At 39.2% G+C, this 18,944-nt stretch overlaps 1 protein-coding gene and 1 pseudogene across 2 annotated transcripts; both read left to right on the top strand.

Annotated features, from left to right (window-relative positions):
- The first annotated feature begins 2,465 nt into the window (after positions 1–2,465).
- LOC139354904 (presequence protease, mitochondrial-like) lies at positions 2,466–5,825 on the top strand (annotated as a pseudogene).
- A 1,064-nt stretch (positions 5,826–6,889) lies between these two features.
- Positions 6,890–10,500, top strand: LOC139354918 (presequence protease, mitochondrial). Of its 2 annotated transcripts, none has more exons than XM_070999165.1 (3): positions 6,890–7,021; positions 7,088–7,766; positions 7,821–10,500. In XM_070999165.1, exons 2-3 carry the CDS (start codon positions 7,189–7,191, stop codon positions 10,345–10,347), a joined length of 3,105 nt encoding a protein of 1,034 aa, XP_070855266.1. In that variant the 5' UTR covers positions 6,890–7,021; positions 7,088–7,188; the 3' UTR covers positions 10,348–10,500. The 2 variants fall into 2 exon arrangements, with proteins under 2 accessions (XP_070855266.1, XP_070855265.1); XM_070999164.1 differs by having other exon boundaries at positions 6,894–7,021; positions 7,131–7,766.
- Positions 10,501–18,944: the final 8,444 nt, after the last annotated feature.

An 18,944-nucleotide genomic window follows, 5' to 3' on the forward strand; every position in this document is an offset into this window, starting at 1 on the left:
TATGCAGCTTTGAAGCAAGCAGATCGTTGCGGTGAAGCCAATGTGGACCCTTCCACCACAACTCGTAGCTCATGAGATTAGCTGCTAACATTCGCATCTATGCGCAGTCGGCGGTGTTATCCTTTGAGCCAACGTGATGTCATGCGCTGCGTGGTATGACATCCAGGATCTCCGAAGTACGGACGAAAGTACCACGAAAGGATAACTGTGGAATCGCACCAAGCATGCAAAATTATATCCTCGTGATGCAAGCCTTCTTGTACAGCTCGGAGAAGGCGAGTGAGCAATATCGCACCTCAGAGTTCCAGCCGAGGAAGACATTGTTGCTTTAGTGGCGCAACGCGTGTTTAAGCTGCCATAAGAGACACCCACCAGATGCCGTCTGTATTGCTTTCACGGCTGTATACGACAGCGGCATACGCCTTTATAGATGCGTCTGAAGATCCATGTAATTTGATTTTTCCCATTCGTTGTGTACATAACGTGGGATCCTTAAGTGTGTTATGTGGTTGATATCGTCACGACAGGTATGTCACCACTCCAGCCAGCTTCGGTGGGAGTTTTGAATCCCAGTCCAGGTCAAGAAGCCAGAGTTCTTGGAAAAGGATCTTGAACTCTACTACCACAGGCGCCAAAACACCTAGAGGTTCAAATATTCGTGAGACAATACTTGCCGATTAGTAGCATCTGGCTGCGTAGAAAGTGATGTTATGTAGGGCGTCGTCTTGGGGATTCCATTGCATTCCTAAAACTTAAACCGCACTGGTTATTGGTAAGGACATCGTCTACGTAAAAGTCTAGCACAATTTTTGAGGCTATGGAAGACTTATCCTGATGATCTCGCGCTAGTTGTTCCAGTACTCTGACAGCAGGAAACGTTGCACAGCGCGTTCCATAGGTGACTGTGCAGAGTTGAAAGAGCGTCTCTCCATACGATCCGTTGAAGGTTGCGGTGCTCAGGGGCTACCCGGATCTGGCGAAACATTTGGACTATGTCCGCCGAAAACACAAGCTTGTGCATTTGAAATCGAATACGTTGAATGCTGGGTCCGATATGTAAGGCGTCATTTAGAGCGTGGCCGTTTGCGTCTGTCTTCAAACAACGATGTATTTGCCGTCTAGGACTCGGGAATGTGTGGTCAGAAAGTGCTGCTCCCCCTTTTCGTGCGAAGGGTCTCGTTGTGTATGCTCAGTGCTATCCTCGGTCTCCCAAAAGCGTTGAAGAGAGGCGTTTATGTCAACAGTAGTCATGAGCGTTTTGGCGGTTGATGGGTGCGGCATTGCAACGGAAGTGATTATCTATTCCAAGATCGAGCTCATGGCAATAATATTTCCATCGATGTCATATTTTTTCTCACCTGACAGAACAGACCAAATTTTTTCATTTCCCAGAAAATTGGAGCCCATTGTAGATCCTTAAAGCATTTTCGTCAATGTCGTCCCGTTGAAGTGATGGTGTGATTTTGCCCAGCACATGGGCTGCGACAACAATTGAAGCAAAGCGACTTTCCTTTCACAAAGGAGTTCAGCTGTTCGGTGTTCAGACTCTGAAATTGCCAGCATCTACACAGCTAATGGTCAGCAGAGCCACACTTACCGCAATTGTCACAGTTAACTGCAATAAGTGCGCGATTCGCTTTGGCAGGCTTGTCCTGCCAAGATCGAGTTTTATTGCCGATATAGCTTGGCTTAACTCAAAATCCTGGCAACGATCATTAAGTAATTTAAACAAGTCTGTAACGGTTGGTGAAGCAGCGCCTCTGGTGTCCTCTACCCACTTCTTTCTCGAGGCGGGGTCAATTTTAGCATGTACAAGATCACCACCCAGCAGTCCCGGCTGGTCTCTCCCACCACATATCGCATCGCTCAATTAGTTCGCGGCCCGACATATAAGGAGCAGTAGTAAGCAAATATAGATATTTTTTATCGAAAGTGTCGATTATCATAAGCTCTGTGTAAAAATTATACAACTCTGTGACCACGTGCTTTTAAGTTACAAATTTTTAAGTAATACAACCTTTGGGTTTTTCTACAATATGGAAAAAAAGGAGTTTCGTGTCCTGATTAAGCACTGTTTTTTGATACGAAAAAATACAGTAGAACCAAAAGCTTGGCTTGATAAACATTACCCAGATTCTTCTCCGGGAAAATCAACCATCAAAGATTGGTACAATGAATTTAAACGTGGTCGTGTGGTCACCAAAGACGCTGAACGCAGTGGTCGCCCAAAAACAGCAGTTACGCCAGAAAATGTGGCAAAAATCCGAAAAATGGCATTGGCCGATCGCAAATTGAAATTAAAGGAGATAGCTGATGCCTCAAAGATATCGGAAGGCAGTGTGTTTACGATATTACATGAACAATTGCTAACACCGGACCAAAAGCAACAACGCATCGATGCTTCCGAGACGTGTTTAAGCATGTTGAAGCGCAATAGGACCGATTTTTTTCGCCGTTACGTAACCATGGATGAAACCTGGATACACCACTATACTCCAGAATCCAGTCGTCAGACTTCTGAGTGGGTGGTAGCCGGTGAAAGCCGTCCGAAGCGTCCCAAAACACAAATATCGGCGGGTAAGGTTATGGCTTCTGTATTTTGGGATGCACATGGGATTTTATTTATAGACTACCTGGAAAAAGGTAAAACAATAAACAGCGAATATTATAAAAAACTGCTGGATCGATTGGATCGCGTTATCAAGGAAAAACGTCCACATATGGCCAAGAAGAAACCACTGTTTCACCAGGATAATGCTCCATGCCACAAGTCTATGGCAACAATGGTGAAATTGAGTGAATTGAGGTTCGAACTTCTGCCGCACCCACCTTATTCTCCAGATATGGCCCAGTGACTACTGGCTTTCTTCAGATCTCAAAAAGCACCTCCAAGGCAAGAGATATCGATCAAATGAAGAGGTGATTGTCGATACTGAGACCTATTTTGAGGGTAAAAGTTCATCTTTCTACAAAAATGGCATAGAAAGGTTGGAGAAGCGCTGGACTGAGTGTATAGCCGTAGATGGAAACTATATTGATGAATAAAACAAAATTTTCAAAAAAAAAAGTGTTTTTCCTTGTTAGGCCGGGAACTTATTGAGCGGTGTGATAAAGCCCACGAATGATTTTATTGGCGCCATAAGTAAGTTTGCATAGATTAGACACCTCGCCGTTGGGGGCAGCAGCCAGTCCCATCAAAGTATCCAGCAAGCAGTTCACGATATGCCTTGGGCGGTCAAAGCGTTAATTTAAGCGTTACCATACTGAATCATAAACTGATTCCTTAATGGACATGTGACTGAGAAGATTGGCCGCTTGCAAAGTCCCACTCGGCATGTTTCTTTCCACTGGGATTGTCTAGTAGATCTCCACCACTAGTGTAAGAAATAAACGGGAATACATTTATGCAGAACTAAAAATATATCATGGCTGCCGATGCGAACGCGTGGATCACATTTCTGAACTTAAGCTTACGTCCTATACGTTGCGTCATGAGTGCACTGGTACTGAATTGTGGCATATCGACCGAAATGATGCTAGTAACGTATTTTCCATTAATTTTCGAACAACACCTTTTGATTCTACTGGCCTTCCAAATATATTAGAGCACTTATCGCTATGCGGTTCAAAAAAATTTACTGTCCGGAATCCTTTCTTTAAAATGCTTAATCGCTCGGTAGCGAGGTTTATGAATGCAATGACTGGACCGGATTATACGATTTATCCCTTTTCCACTATTAATGAGATGGACTTTAGGAATTTGCAGCGCATTTACTTGGATGCCGTATTTAGGTAGGATCAAAAAAATGAACAAATGTAAATTTTAATTTTCTCTTTTCTGATTAGGCCGAATCTTGCGTATTTGAATTTTCTCCAAGAGGGCTGGAGACTTGAGAATAAGGATATACATGATAAAAATTCACAGATTGTGATCAAAGGAGTGGTTCACAACGAAATGAAGGTAGCCTTTGGTCAGAGTCTACTTAGTAATGTTTTTCCTGACCATACATATGGTCATGTGTCTGGGGGGAATACATTAGATATACCTCAGTTATCTTATTCTGATTTAGTTGATTTTCACAAAAAATACTTTCATCCAAGTAACTGCCGTATATACTCCTACGGCTTATTTGATCCAAAAAAAACACTAGAACTTCTTGATAAAGAGTATTTATCAAAGCAAACTTGGATTGACAACTCGTACAGGCGGATACCTCAGCAAGAGAGATGGACAAAAGCGCGCAACGTTCACATTTCGAGTAGACTAGATAATATGGGTGCGACAATTGATAAGCAGAACCAAATCGCTATCGCGCTGCTAATGTGTGACTTGACCAACATTCACGAAAGTTTTGAATTAAATGTCCTGTCTGAGGTACTAATTGACCCAACTCTGCATTTTTCAAAAACCTAATAGAACCAAACTTTTCTGGCGGTTACAACCAATGCACAGGATATTTATCGAACTCTAAGAACACAGCTTTCGTCGTGGGATTACAAGATCTTCGAGTTAAAGTCTTTACGAAGTTTATCGAACGTTTTGATCAAACCATTTTTAACGCTATGGCTTATGGGTTTGAGTCACAGCACATCGAAAGCGTTTTGCACAATCTTGAGTTGTCACTAAGACACCAGAGTTCCAACTTCGGAATATTGTTGTTGCTTAATTCTACAGCTTTGTGGAATCATGAAGGCGACGTAGTCAGTAATCTCCGCGTATCAAATATGATATCAAGGCTGCGGGCAAGTCTACGTCAGAACAATAACTATTTTCAAGACAAAATGGAACAATACTTTGCCAATGACAATCATAGACTAGCATTGACCATGTCGCCTGATGAGATATATGAAGATAACTTTACAAAAGCTGAATTGGAGTTGGTAAGGCAAAAAGTAAAAAACCTTGGTAAAAAAAAGTTAAACCAAATGTATAGGAATGGATTAATACTAGATGCATTTCAAAGAACTAAAACAAATACTGAAGTATTACCGTGTCTGACAATGAACGATGTCAGCGAGCCACCAAAAATACCGAAAGTTTTTATTCGACATATCCTAAATGTTCAGACCCAGATATGCAAAGTCTCGACAAACGATATTACATATTTTAAGTGCCTGTTTAATATAACGGATCTGAGCATGGAAGAATCACAGCTTGTGCCTCTGTTTTGCAATGTCATTAGTGCCATAGGCACCGCAACGTATAATCATCAGGAATTCGATAAGCAAGTTCTTTTAAAAACCGGTGGCATCCATTTTACTGTAAATTTAATTGAAGATGTGAATGATACAAAGAGAGGGTCAGTTTAATGATGGCCACACACGCACTTGAAAAAAATGTTTTGAACATGATTGATTTGTGCCAAGAGTTGCTTACAAACTTTAGATTTAAAGATTTGGACCGTCTTAGAATGCTTATTGACAATTATGTATCAAACAAAGCTGTAGGAGTGTCAAGCTCTGGTCATTTGTTTGCTATATTAGGAGCGACTTCATTAGTTAGTGATGCTGGTAAACTTAAGTGTCTTTTATCCGACGTAGATCATATAAATTTCATGAAAAATTTCTTACAAGTAACTAACGAGCTTGAAATTCGTGATAAGTTAGCATCGATTGGAAGGAAGGTATTTACCAAGAATAATATGCGTGTGGTAATTAACAGTACACTATCTTACTTGTCATCGGCTATTAAACATTACGAAGATTTTTTGAAAACATTGCCAGACTTTGAAAAAACCAACACATGTAGTAAGATCCCCTTCAACCATTCTACGGATTGGCCCTGTTGTGATATTGCTTCCTGTCCGTGAAATCTCACAATAATGGGACACAGCTTGGACTAGGCGTCCTTCTTCATCTGCACACACCTCCTTTACGCGTTTTTGGAGTTTTCCTTCCATATTTAATTTGCACGAACACCGCCAAAGATTAAGTTTCTTATTCTTTAAGCCGCGGCTAACTGCGTTAATCGAAATTCACTCGCTGAATCTGGTATTTTTTCTGGTATTTCCTTAGCTCATCTGAGTACTGCGCTGAGAACAGACCCGACGAAAAGCGTTAGCTCGCTATTTTCGTCGATGTGAGTACTAGGCTTTAAAGCCAGAAAATATATAAAATAAAACAAGAAAGAACGCTATAGTCGAGTACCTCGACTATCAGATACCCGTTACTCAGCTAAAGGGACCAAAGGGAAATGGAGATATGCAAGCGAGATTGAAATGCGCCACCTACCCGTGATCTCAATATATGATTTAAGCGTTATGGGCGGTAGAATGAGTGTGGCAAACTTTAAATCAATCGATATGTATTGACGAGACCAATACATTTCAGTTAAAATTTTTTATCTAGCATGAAAATTGTGGGCGCCACATGTTTGGGCGGTTTGTGAGTGGGCGTGGCATATTGGCGTAACAAACTTGCGCTGCGTAAAAGGCTACGGAATCTAAATCTGAGATCCCAATTCTCTATCTTTGATAGTTTGCGAGATATCCGCGTTCATATACACGATTTTTTGAAGTTTGTGGGCGTTAGAGTGGGCGTGGCACCCTGCTGAAGAGTCTGCATGCCAAATCCCAATAGCCTAGCTCATATAGTTCCCGAGATCTCAGCGTTCATCCAGACGGAAGCACAGACGGACAGACGGACATGGCTAGATCGACTCGGCTAGTGATCTTGATCAAGAATATATATACTTTATGGGGTCGGAAACGCTTAGTGTATGGTAAGCTATTTACATGGTGGTTCTGTATTAAACGACTTTTCATTTATCGTTTTAACTCGGCCCAGCAATTTTCTCAAATTTTCTTTTACTTTACGAATAACGGGTATAAATACCCAATATTCCAATCCCACTATTCCACATTCGATGCTAACTCACTGGCGCTATTTTGACGAACAAACAATTCTATAGCCAGTATTTGCGACATTACTGAAAAAGTCATACCAGCGATTTTAATATTTATATGTATTATGTTTTATAGCCACTTGTCAATAGCGTTAAAATTGAATTTGTTTATTTAAAGTGAGTTGATAGTTGTTATTTTGCGTTGTCCCGTTTTGTTTACTAGAAAATCTTTTTAACGTTTAGAACAGACATGTATTAATAGCTCCTTTTTTGGTCATCCATATAGCCAGCTGATTTAAATCCTTTTGAGCCGTGGATACTTACATACTCACATAGTTAAGTTTATGTTAAAAATGTGTTTATCATTTGTAAACACAACGATGTTATCTGGGTTGAAATTGCTGAGGTCTGCACATACCCATTTCGTGCGGGCTCAATTCAAGAAATTATCTAAATTTGAGATGTCTGGAGCCAAATTATTCTCAATAAATCAAGTAAATATGCCAAGTGTAATAAATAAACGGGAATACATTTATGCAGAAGGAAAAATATACCATGGCTTCCGATGCGAACGCGTGGATCACATTTCTGAACTTAAGCTTACGTCTTATACGTTGCGTCATGAGTGCACTGGTACTGAATTATGGCATATCGACCGAAATGATGCTAGTAACGTATTTTCCATTAATTTTCGAACAACACCTTTTGATTCTACTGGCCTTCCACATATATTAGAGCACTTATCGTTATGCGGTTCAAAAAAATATCCTGTTCGGGATCCTTTCTTTAAAATGCTTAATCGCTCGGTAGCGACGTTTATGAATGCAATGACTGGACCGGATTATACGATTTATCCCTTTTCCACTATTAATGAGATGGACTTTAGGAATTTGCAGCGCATTTACTTGGATGCCGTATTTAGGTAGGATCAAAAAAATGAACAAATGTAAATTTTAATTTTCTCTTTTCTGATTAGGCCGAATCTTGCGTATTTGGATTTTCTCCAAGAGGGCTGGAGACTTGAGAATAAGGATATACATGATAAAAATTCACAGATTGTGATCAAAGGAGTGGTTTACAACGAAATGAAGGGAGCCTTTTCTGAAAATGCACACGTATTTGGTCAGAGTCTACTTAGTAATGTTTTTCCTGACCATACATATGGTCATGTGTCTGGGGGGAATCCATTAGATATACCTAAGTTAACTCATTCTGATTTAGTTGATTTTCACAAAAAATACTATCATCCAAGTAACTGCCGTATATACTCCTACGGCTTATTTGATCCAAACAAAACACTACAACTTCTTGATAAAGAGTATTTATCAAAGCAAACTTGGATTGACAACTCGTACAGTCGGATTCCTCAGCAAGAGAGATGGACAAAAGCGCGCAACGTTCACATTTCGAGTAGACTAGATAATATGGGTGCGACAATTGATAAGCAGAACCAAATCGCTATCGCGCTGCTAATGTGTGACTTGACCAACATTTACGAAAGTTTTGAATTAAATGTCCTGTCTGAGGTACTAATACGTGGACCCAACTCGGCATTTTTCAAAAACCTAATAGAACCAAACTTTTCTGGCGGTTACAACCAATGCACAGGATATTTATCGAACTCTAAGAACACAGCTTTCGTCGTGGGATTACAAGATCTTCGAGTTAAAGACTTTACGAAGTTTATCGAACGTTTTGATCAAACCATTTTTAACGCTATGGTTTATGGGTTTGAGTCACAGCACATCGAAAGCGTTTTGCACAATCTTGAGTTGTCACTAAAACACCAGAGTTCCAACTTCGGAATATTGTTGTTGCTTAATTCTACAGCTTTGTGGAATCATGAAGGCGACGTAGTCAGTAATCTCCGCGTGTCAAATATGATATCAAGGCTGCGGGCAAGTTTACGTCAGAACAATAACTATTTTCAAGACAAAATGGAACAATACTTTGCCAATAACAATCATAGACTAACATTGACCATGTCGCCTGATGAGTTATATGAAGATAACTTTACAAAAGCTGAATTGGAGTTGGTAAGGCAAAAAGTAAAAAACCTTGGTAAAAAAAAGTTAAACCAAATGTATAAGAATGGACTAATACTAGATGCATTTCAAAGAACTAAATCGAATACTGAAGTATTACCGTGTCTGACAATGAACGATGTCAGCGAGCCACCAAAAATACCGAAAGTTTTTAATCGACTTATCCAAAAAGTTCAGACCCAGATATGCAAAGTCTCGACAAACGATATTACATATTTTAAGTGCCTGTTTAATATAACGGATCTGAGCATAGAAGAAACACAGCTTGTGCCTCTGTTTTGCAATGTAATTAGTGCCATAGGCACCGCAACGTATAATCATCAGGAATTCGATAAGCAAGTTCTTTTAAAAACCGGTGGCATCCATTTTACTGTAAATTTAATTGAAGATGTGAATGATGCAAAGAGTTACAGGGTCAGTTTAATGATGGCCACACACGCACTTGAAAAAAATGTTTTGAACATGTTTGATTTGTGCCAAGAGTTGCTTACAAACTTTAGATTTAACGATTTGGGCCGTCTTAAAATGCTTATTGACAATTATGTATCAAACATATCTGTAGGAGTGTCAAGCTCTGGTCATTTGTTTGCTATATTAGGAGCGACTTCATTAGTTAGTGATGCTGGTAAACTTAAGTGTCTTTTATCCGGCGTAGATCATATAAATTTCATGAAAAATTTCTTACAAGTGACTAACGAGTTTGAAATTCGTGATAAGTTAGCATCGATTGGAAGGAAGGTATTTACCAAGAGTAATATGCGTATGGTAATTAACAGTACACCATCTTACTTGTCATCGGCTATTAAACATTACGAAGATTTTTTAAAAACATTGCCAGACTTTGAAAAAACCTACACATGTAGTAAGATCCATTTTTTCGACCCAAGCTGTCAACAATACTTAATGAACATACCAGTCAACTATTGCGCAAAGGCATTTTTCGCTGTTCCATATCTTCACCAAGACCATCCCACACTGCGAATTTTGGCGAAAGTATTATCAGCCAAGTATTTACTGCCTGTGGTTCGGGAGCAGAATGGCGCCTATGGAGCTGGTGCAAGGATCAACTCAGACGGCTATTTTAGCTTTTATAGTTATCGAGATCCACATTCTTCCAAAACCCTAGACGTGTTCGACAAAACTTATGAATGGCTACGATCGGAAAAAAATTTGATTGATCAACAATCTCTTTTTGAGGCAAAGCTTGGTGTGCTGCAGCAATTAGACTCTCCTATAGCTCCAGGAAATATTGGCATTGATTACTTTCTTTATGAAGTATCCCAGGAATGTTTAGAGAAGTACAGGTCTCGAATGCTATCGGTAACTATCAATGACTTGCAGGATACTATAGAAAAATACTTTGGAAATCCGCCAAATTATTATGGAAAATGCCTTTTGGGTCCAGCCAATAAACATTTAGAGTTGGAAACCGGTCAAAAATGGAAAATAATTAACTGATCAAAATACCCTGTAATTCAAATATTTTTTAATTTAATTGAAGTCGTAAAAAAATGTGTTATAAATATAATTAGTTTGACAATATTATTAATTACAAGCATGATCTTAAGCTCGCCAAACACTCTAGAATTAAAAGCACAAATGGTTACTAAATTCTTAATTGTTTTAAATTATTTACCCATAATTTGTAGAGTAAAAGGGTATACTAGATTTGTCGGAAAGTATGTAACAGGTAGAAGGAGGCGTTTCCTACCCCATAAAGTATATATATTGTTGATCAGGATCACTAGCCTAGTCGATCTAGCCGAGTCCGTCTGTCTGTTCGTAAATATGAACGCTGAGATCGCGGAAAGATGGGACTTGGCATGTAGATCCCTGAGCTTCTCGCGCACCTGTAGTTTGTTTCGTCAGTGTGCCACGCTCACTCTAACGCCGTCAAGCCGCCCAAACCTGTGGATCCCACAATATTCATGCTAGCAAAAAAAAAGCCATTGTAGCTAAGCCCTTCGGATCGTGGCTTGAGTTGGCTTGTGGGATTACTATAATATTAAATAATATTACTATAATACTTGAAACATTTAATATTTGTAAAAGATTTTAATTTAGGTTGTTTTTACAAGGATTGTATTTCATATTTTGTATGTGATTTTTTAACTGTTGGGTTGGCTATTATGGTGATGGGGTAGGGGTTTGGAGGAATAGAGGGTCTTTGCATGGTAAAAGTGGGGCAGCTACAAATAAGGTGTCGAATCTACCGATTGTTGAACAATGGGCACAGGTTTGTTTTTGTTCTGTATATGTAGTGAGCAGTAGTTAGGAATGTGTGGTAATAATTTGTTTGAGAAGAGTTAGGAATGGGAAATGTCGTTTCGGTTTTGGTTGGCAGTGTAAATTGGAGGGAATTTGGCTGTAATTTTGGCAGCGTTGTTCGCGTTCTCGTAGCCAATTATTCCTTGGGATCCAAATAAGTTTTTATTTTTGGGAAGTGTTGGGTGGTTTATAACAGCGGAAACTCATGAAAGTGAGTCGGTTCAGATGGCCTGTTTGCCTTGAAATTTTGTGCAGATTTCTATGGCTTCCTGGATTGCTATGATCTCACTCGATAATACAGAGGAGAAGTTAGGTAGGAGTCCCGTTTTTATTGTTTCGCAATCGCTGGTTATGCTGGAGGTGGTAATTTCACCGGCTTTCGGACCATCTGTATAGATGACGTGGACGAGTTGTTGGAATACTATAGGGGGATAGAGTTTTGCTTGTAGCTTTGACATTTAGCATGGAAAAAATTTTTTTTTCAGTAAGTTGTTAATAAGTGTGAAGCGGTATGCTCTCAGTGCTGTTCTAATTGCAGAGTTTAGTGATGTTTTTGAGATTTCCAGTTGTGTCTATGGTTGATTGTAAGGCCTAGCATTTTTGGGGAATTGCTGTAACTACCTAAACCTATGTTTGTATCGGCAGAGAGTCAGAAGCTTGCAACGCAGTGAAGGAGACGATTCTCACTCCATAGATTATATATATTCTTGATCAGCATCACTAGACGAGTCGGTCTAGCCATGTCCTTCTGTCCGTCCGTTTCTACGCAAACTAGTCTCTCAGTTTGAGAGCTACCGGGCTGAAACTTTTCCAAAGGTCTTCTTTCTTTTGCAGGTAGTATATAAGTCGGAACCAGCCGGATCGGACAACTATGTCTTATAGCTCTCATAAGAATAATCGGGAAAAAAATTTAAAAATATTATTTCTTTGGTGTTTTTTAACATATAAACTCCTACGCTTGGAAATAAAATTTTGTAATTAGTTTTAAATTTTGAACTTAATTTTATCAAAATCGGACGACTATATCATATAGCTGCCATAGGAACGATCGGAAAATTAGAATTCCCACCAATTCTGAATTTTGAATTAAATTTTAGCTGCCATAGGAACGATCGAAAAATTGGTGGGAATTCCATGGTCGTATTGCCCCTTATTCTTTTTAATACGTTCTAGTTTTAAAACTCTTGCATTCTTCTACTTAAAAAGTGTTGGGTTGAATCAATATACAAACAAGAGAGAACGCTGTAGTCGATGCCATCGACTATCGAATACCGGACACTTAGCTAAGAGGAGTGCGAGGGTGATGGAGATATGCAAAGTGATTGTCCCCAAGATTGCACACTTAACCTGCTTATAACTTTTTAGTGAATGGCGTTCTCATTTAAATGTTTTCAGGCTTCTAAAATATGTGGACGCTATTTAGCTTTAAGCGGTATGGGCGTTGAGGTGGGCGTGGCACCCTGCTGAAATAATATTGTGCTTCTCAAGAAGCTCAAGAATCTATATCCCAAATTCTAACTTTCTAGCTTTTATAGTTTGCGACATAGTTAGATGGACTCGGCAAGAACATATCGGAAACGCTTTCTTCTACCTGTTACAAACTTTCCGATGAATCTAGTTTGAACTTTTACCCTACGAGTCACGGGTATAAATAGTCAAGCCATTGACAATAAAGTTTTTGTATTCCGTTCCCATATCCGAAGTGAACGTCTTCATTGGACCGAACATTGAAATAAAGGATTTTAAAATTGTTATAGCAGTATTTACACTTTATTGCTATTGGGAGTGCCACTAAATATTAAGATAAGTCACATATTAGTGTGACTGCACTTAACTTTTCAGATTTGGGCAAGGGCCCAATTGTACACTGCTGGTCCTAGGTTAGACGCACCAACTTTTATTTTAAATAAAATGCTATATTTATAATAATGCTTATTCTAATTGTCCAAAAAGCTTTTCTTATCAGACTTCGAATTTTGTTCGAAAAATAAGTGCTCACAGCTGGTTGATTTGCGAAAAAATAACTGTACATTCGAAGATTTTATAAATTTCTATGGCAATCACGAGTGTTTTCGGTTGGTCATTGAAATAGACGCACTTTAGATTTCTTTGTCTTGCGTAAACAAGTGCAGTTTTTGTATTGAAAAAATATTAAAAATAACCAAATAAATTGTTTTAGAGCTATATTTAAAGTAAAAATGGGAAAAGCTGGTGTTATGAGCTTATTAGAACGTCAAAAAGTAGACTTTTTTCACTCGCAAGGACTGTCCAATCGAAACATTGCCAAATAGATAAATCGCAGCTCCAGGACTGTTGATAGATATTTAAAAGATCCAGAGGAATATGGAAAAAACTTCAAAGGAAAAAAAAGAGCACTATCTGAACAAACAGTACGCAAAATTGTTAGAATTGCATCAAATTCGACTAAGTCCGCAGCTAAGATTAGGAAATTAGCCGGAGTAAAGGCAAGCCTTTCAACTGTTCAGCGTACAAACAGAATGCAGAACACCTAAAGCGTCTACAAATCAAGAAAAAACCTCCTGTGAATGCAATACGCAAAGAAAAACGGCTTCGATTCGCGAAAGAATACATGACGTGAAATTTTCAATCTGACACTCGGCTTAATGATTGGCGTTCTGTTGCTTTTACTGATGAAAAACTTTTTAATTTAGATGGCCCCGATGGCTTTCAATATTATTATCACGATTTACGAAAAGATGAGCTATATTTAAGTCGCCACCACAGCCGAGAAGGTGGAGTAATTGTGTGGGGTGCCATCACGTTTTATGGAACAATTGACTTGATTTGTATCGATCAGAAGATGAACGGCGATCGCTTCAAAACATTGTTGGAGTCCGTATTTCCAAAATTATATTATCTCTTTGGACCAATTCCTTGGATTTTTCAACAACACAATGCTCCTATTCATAACGCTCAGGTGGTAAAGTCGTTTATTTCGAGTCAAAACGTTAATATCATGACCTGGCCACCATATTCTCCAGATATTAACGTAATTGAAAATGTTTGTGGCTGGCTATCGCGGAAGGTATACGAAGGAGGAAAGCAATACGAAGATAAGGAAACATTAACTGCAGCTATTAAGCGTGCTTGGAGTGAGATTTCGTTGAAATACATAGATTCCCTGTATTATTCAATGAAGGACCGGATGTATGAAGTTATTACTAACAAAGGAGGCAGTACTCATTACTGAAATGTTTTTTTTTTATTTCTAATAAATCAAATATTAACACCAACTACAAATTTAAGTTAAAAACAAGGAAGAACGCTATAGTCGAGTACCTCGACTATCAGATACCCGTTACTCAGCTAAAAAGAGGTATGCAAGCAGCAAAGCGAGATTAAAATGCGCCACCTACCGGCGGTATACAGATTTAAGCGATATGGGCGTTAGAGTGGGCGTGGCAAATTTTGTTTTGGATCAATCGATAGGTATTGACGACACCAATACATTTCAGTTAAACTTTTTAATCTAGCATGCAAATTGTGGGCGTCACAGGTTTTCGCGGTTTGTGGGCGTTTAAGTGGGCGTTTTTTTTAGGTCAATCGATAGGTATTGATGAGAACAATACATTTCAGTTAAAATTTTCTATCTAGCATCAAAACTGTAGGAGTTACAGTTTTGGGCGGTTTGTGGGCGTTAGAGTGGGCGTGGCAGTCTACTGAAACAAACTTGCGCTGCGTAAGAAGCTCAGGAATCTGTACGCCAAATCTCAATAGCCTAGCTCTCATAGTTTTCGAGATCTCAGCGTTCATCCGGACAGACAGACGGACAGACGGACAGACGGACATGGCTAGATCGACTCGGCTAGTGATCCTGATCAAGAATATATATACTTTATGGGGTCGGAATCGCTTCCTTCTGCCTGTTACATACTTTCCGACGAATCTAGTATACCCTTTTACTCTACGAGTAACGGGTATAATAAGTTTATTCTATTGACCAAGAAAAATGTGCCTTATTTTGGTTAAAGAAAATGTATGAAAACACAACTTATTTTATATTTTTATAATATTTTGAATATTATAATTGAAGTATTATTAAATAACCAAGGTTTTTGCATATTAACTTTTTTTAATTATCATCTAAATAATAAATATAAAACAAATTTGTGTGGAAAACAAAGTGTGTCTAACCCAAGACCAGTAGTGTGTATACTATAACCCTGCCAAATGCACATATTGGTGTTTCTTTGGTAGTTAGGGGTGATTTTGTAAGTGTTGTTACTTTTGGCATTAAGACATTGATTTATGTATTTAATTTATTTTGACACACTAGTGTGGTTAAAAACAAAGGTGTAAGTAGCTGGTCGGCCTAGCACTTTTTTCTTGAATTGGCAGGTCTGTTAATGACATCTGGGTTAAATTTTATCTCAATGTCATTATCATTAGTATATTTTCGCTTGCGTTTACCAAACGCGGACAAGCTCATGCATGATTACGGGAGGTGACACTTGTATTTATGCTTACGACCCTGAAAAGACCAACCAATCAACCGAATATCGTGCTAAACTCGAGGCCAGTCCGAAAGGAACACATCGATCGGAGTCGTTCAAAAATCAAGGTCATGGTGGAATATAAATTTCTTCTACCCTGCAAAACAGTTTTAAATAGGACTATTTGAGCGTTGTGTGTCGTTTGCGTGAATCAATTCGTGTAAAAAGACTAGAACTATGGGTCAACAACTGTTGGTATCGTTCCGCAATCACCGTATTCGCTATTTCCAAAACTCAAGAGACCCCTCCGGGGAACGCACTTCGAATCGATTGAGGAGATAAAAACAAAGTCGAAGAAGGCGCTAATGGCTATTCCGGAAAGGGAATATTTGTGCTGTTTCGAGGAATGAAAAAAGCGTTGGTATACGTGTATTTTATCGGGAGGGGATTACTTTGAAGGGCCTGTGTGTCCTCCTTATATTGCATCATCATGTAATGTAGACATACTAGCTTCTTTTTCTTAATAGTTCTATATTACGGTCACCGGGTTGAGTCGCGCTACTTTCAATGATTTCAATATTTTATAGCCCATATTTTTAAAAAATTTGGCATTTTGAGATGGCTGATTTTTGATTTTTTGTTTTGATTTGATTTCTAGCAATCATTTTTTTTTCATGATTAAATATACATATTTATTTAGTTTATGTATTATATATTTATTATATGCAAGTCTACTACTTTTCTCACTTCGACGTTGCAGCTTTGCAGTTTTTTGAAGATAATGCCTTGGCAATTTATCAATTCAATTCCTGCGCAGCATTTTTGTAGTGACTTTTAATATTGTTGTTGCCATGTCTTTTAATTGATCGATGAATATTCTTGATAACGCATTGACTAAGTACTTATCTATGCCCTTAAGATACTTTACCATGAACATTCTTCCAAGGTGAGCTTCATTCTGGTTATCTTTGAAATTGGATTTTCCATTAAAAAAAGGAAGTTAGTGGTCACTGATCTGTTTTGACTGTGTAATGTCTACCTTATGTGTTTGCAAGTAATTGAAGATGTGTACTGTATTTACTCTTTTAACTATCGATATATCGATAGGAATTCTCTATTTATTTGTTGGACTTATCGAACAATAATATATCAACAAACTATTTACAACTAGTCAATTAATTCAAAAACATACAGGCCCGCCTGAAAGGCGCTTTCAGTTAAGGGCGTTGTGCCATGTGCCGCCCTGACGGTGACTACTTTGACCTTCAGTCTTGACCTGGGTGAACTTCATGGATGCAACCAAGTATCCACTTTGAAGCATATCACGAATGATTTGAACAGCTACGAAAGATGGTAGGTGTAGCTTCAAGTGGGGCAGGTTCTAGTTTCGGCTCTTGTTTCGTTGGTAAAGGGAGTGAGTTTCCAATTTGATCCACAGTTTTACTTGCTCGCATATGCATATAAAACATTCCTATTTAAATTCGCGGCGAACTTTCTTTGAGGTTAATTGAAGGAGGACAGAACTAAGAATGGGGTAAAGAGGGAGAGAATTCCTGAAAAGAAGGGTGTGTCGGTGTCAGCAGCGAGGATATTATTTGCCGCTGACATTGCCCACCCTACCATGATCACTGTAGCCGCATAACCTGACACAGGTTGATGATCCCTTCGACACACGCCTAACTCCTAATCATCTTCATTGATGCAAGCTTTCATTAGAAAAAATTCATTGATATAAAAAAAAGACATCATTAAAGTTAAAAAGTTGGGTACCATGTAAAGTGTACGCTGAGCTCATATTAAAGGGGTATATTTAAATCAAAGCAAGTTAATTAGAATTTAAACATTCATTTCAAGTATAAAATTTAGTTTACTCACTGAGCAAGTGGAACATTGGAATATTATTGTATACAGTCAATAAAAACACGTTGAAAGCGCTTTTAATATGTTCTATTATTGGCTGTAATTTTGTTTTTAAACTAAGAAACTTCATTTCAATTGACTGGGTTAATACAAATTGGGGAAAACACTTACAGGAGCTTAAACATTTTCTCGCTTGACGAATCTTGCTTATTGCGCAATAGATTCCTTGATTAAACCAGGATTTGGAAAATGTACTTTAACTTCTTCTTAGACATTTATATTTTAATTAAATAACTTATATTAAATTTGATTATTTATGTTCTTTTTGTGTAGTTTTTTTCCGAATCACAAATCAAAACGGGTGTTGCAGGTATGGGCCTGTCCACTTGTATACTTTCAGTAGCGGGTACTCTTTGTTATAAAACTGCAAAGTGTTGTACAATGTTTATTGTATGTCTGTGTGACAAAGTGTGCTCTATGTTGTTTGTATTGATGTGCGACAAAGGGCGCACTATGTTATTTGTATGTATGTGCGACAAAGGGTGCACTATTTTTTTTAATTGTTAAATAAAGCTTAAATATATACAGGAGCAAAAGTGGTAGAAGAAGAGAAGAGATAGAAGTGTTCCGTTCCCGCGGGACTGCCGCAAAGCTATTCTTCGCGGGGCGGATGGCGGTCAGGTTTCCGCTCGTCCTTATGTCTCGGTGCGTCGACTCCGTTCTCGACGCCTTAGATCCTTCAGGATGCCAGCGGCCATGTTGGCTATCGCGTCCCACTTGCTTTGGTTTTCCAGCATGCAGCTGATCACGTTGTCCGCTGTCAGGTTACCATCGGTTTCAGCTTCGGCTCGGTTCCTAGAGTATAGGGGGCAGCTGAATAGCGCGTGCTCCGCGTCTTCGATGCTTCCTGTGCCGCAGTGGTCGCAGTGATGGCTGCAGTCGATCTGGATGCTTTGGCTGCTGCATACGATAGGAGTGTCTTAAACGATAGCCTGTGGTCGATCAGTACTGCAAGATACTTGATTGAGGCACTTGTTTCTTTTGGAGTTGATCCGACTCGTATTGTTGCCTTCTCCACAGTCTTCCTGCTGCTTATGAGCACTGCCTCCGTTTTGTGCTCGGCGACTGCTAACCCGTTGTCTGCGAGCCAGCACATGAGGGTGTCTATTGAGAGGCTGCATCTATCCGTGATCTCTTCGAGGGTTTTCGCTACCGTTACCAGCGCTATGTCGTCCGCAAATCCCACAACAGTGCATCCTTCGGGTAGTACCTGCCTTAGGATCCCGTCGTACATGACGTTCCATAGTATCGGGCCCAGGACTGAGCCTTGAGGTACTCCTCCTGTCACCTGGTACTCATACTCTCCGACATCAGAGGAATATGTGAGCACTCTGTCCATGAAGTAGTCCGCTACAAGGTCGATCAGGTAGTCCGAGATTCCCATGCGATAAAGTGCTTGCAGGACAAGGTTCC

This window comes from Drosophila suzukii, unplaced genomic scaffold, assembly GCF_043229965.1.
Source record: "Drosophila suzukii unplaced genomic scaffold, CBGP_Dsuzu_IsoJpt1.0 scf_4, whole genome shotgun sequence".
Lineage (NCBI taxonomy): Eukaryota > Metazoa > Arthropoda > Insecta > Diptera > Drosophilidae > Drosophila > Drosophila suzukii.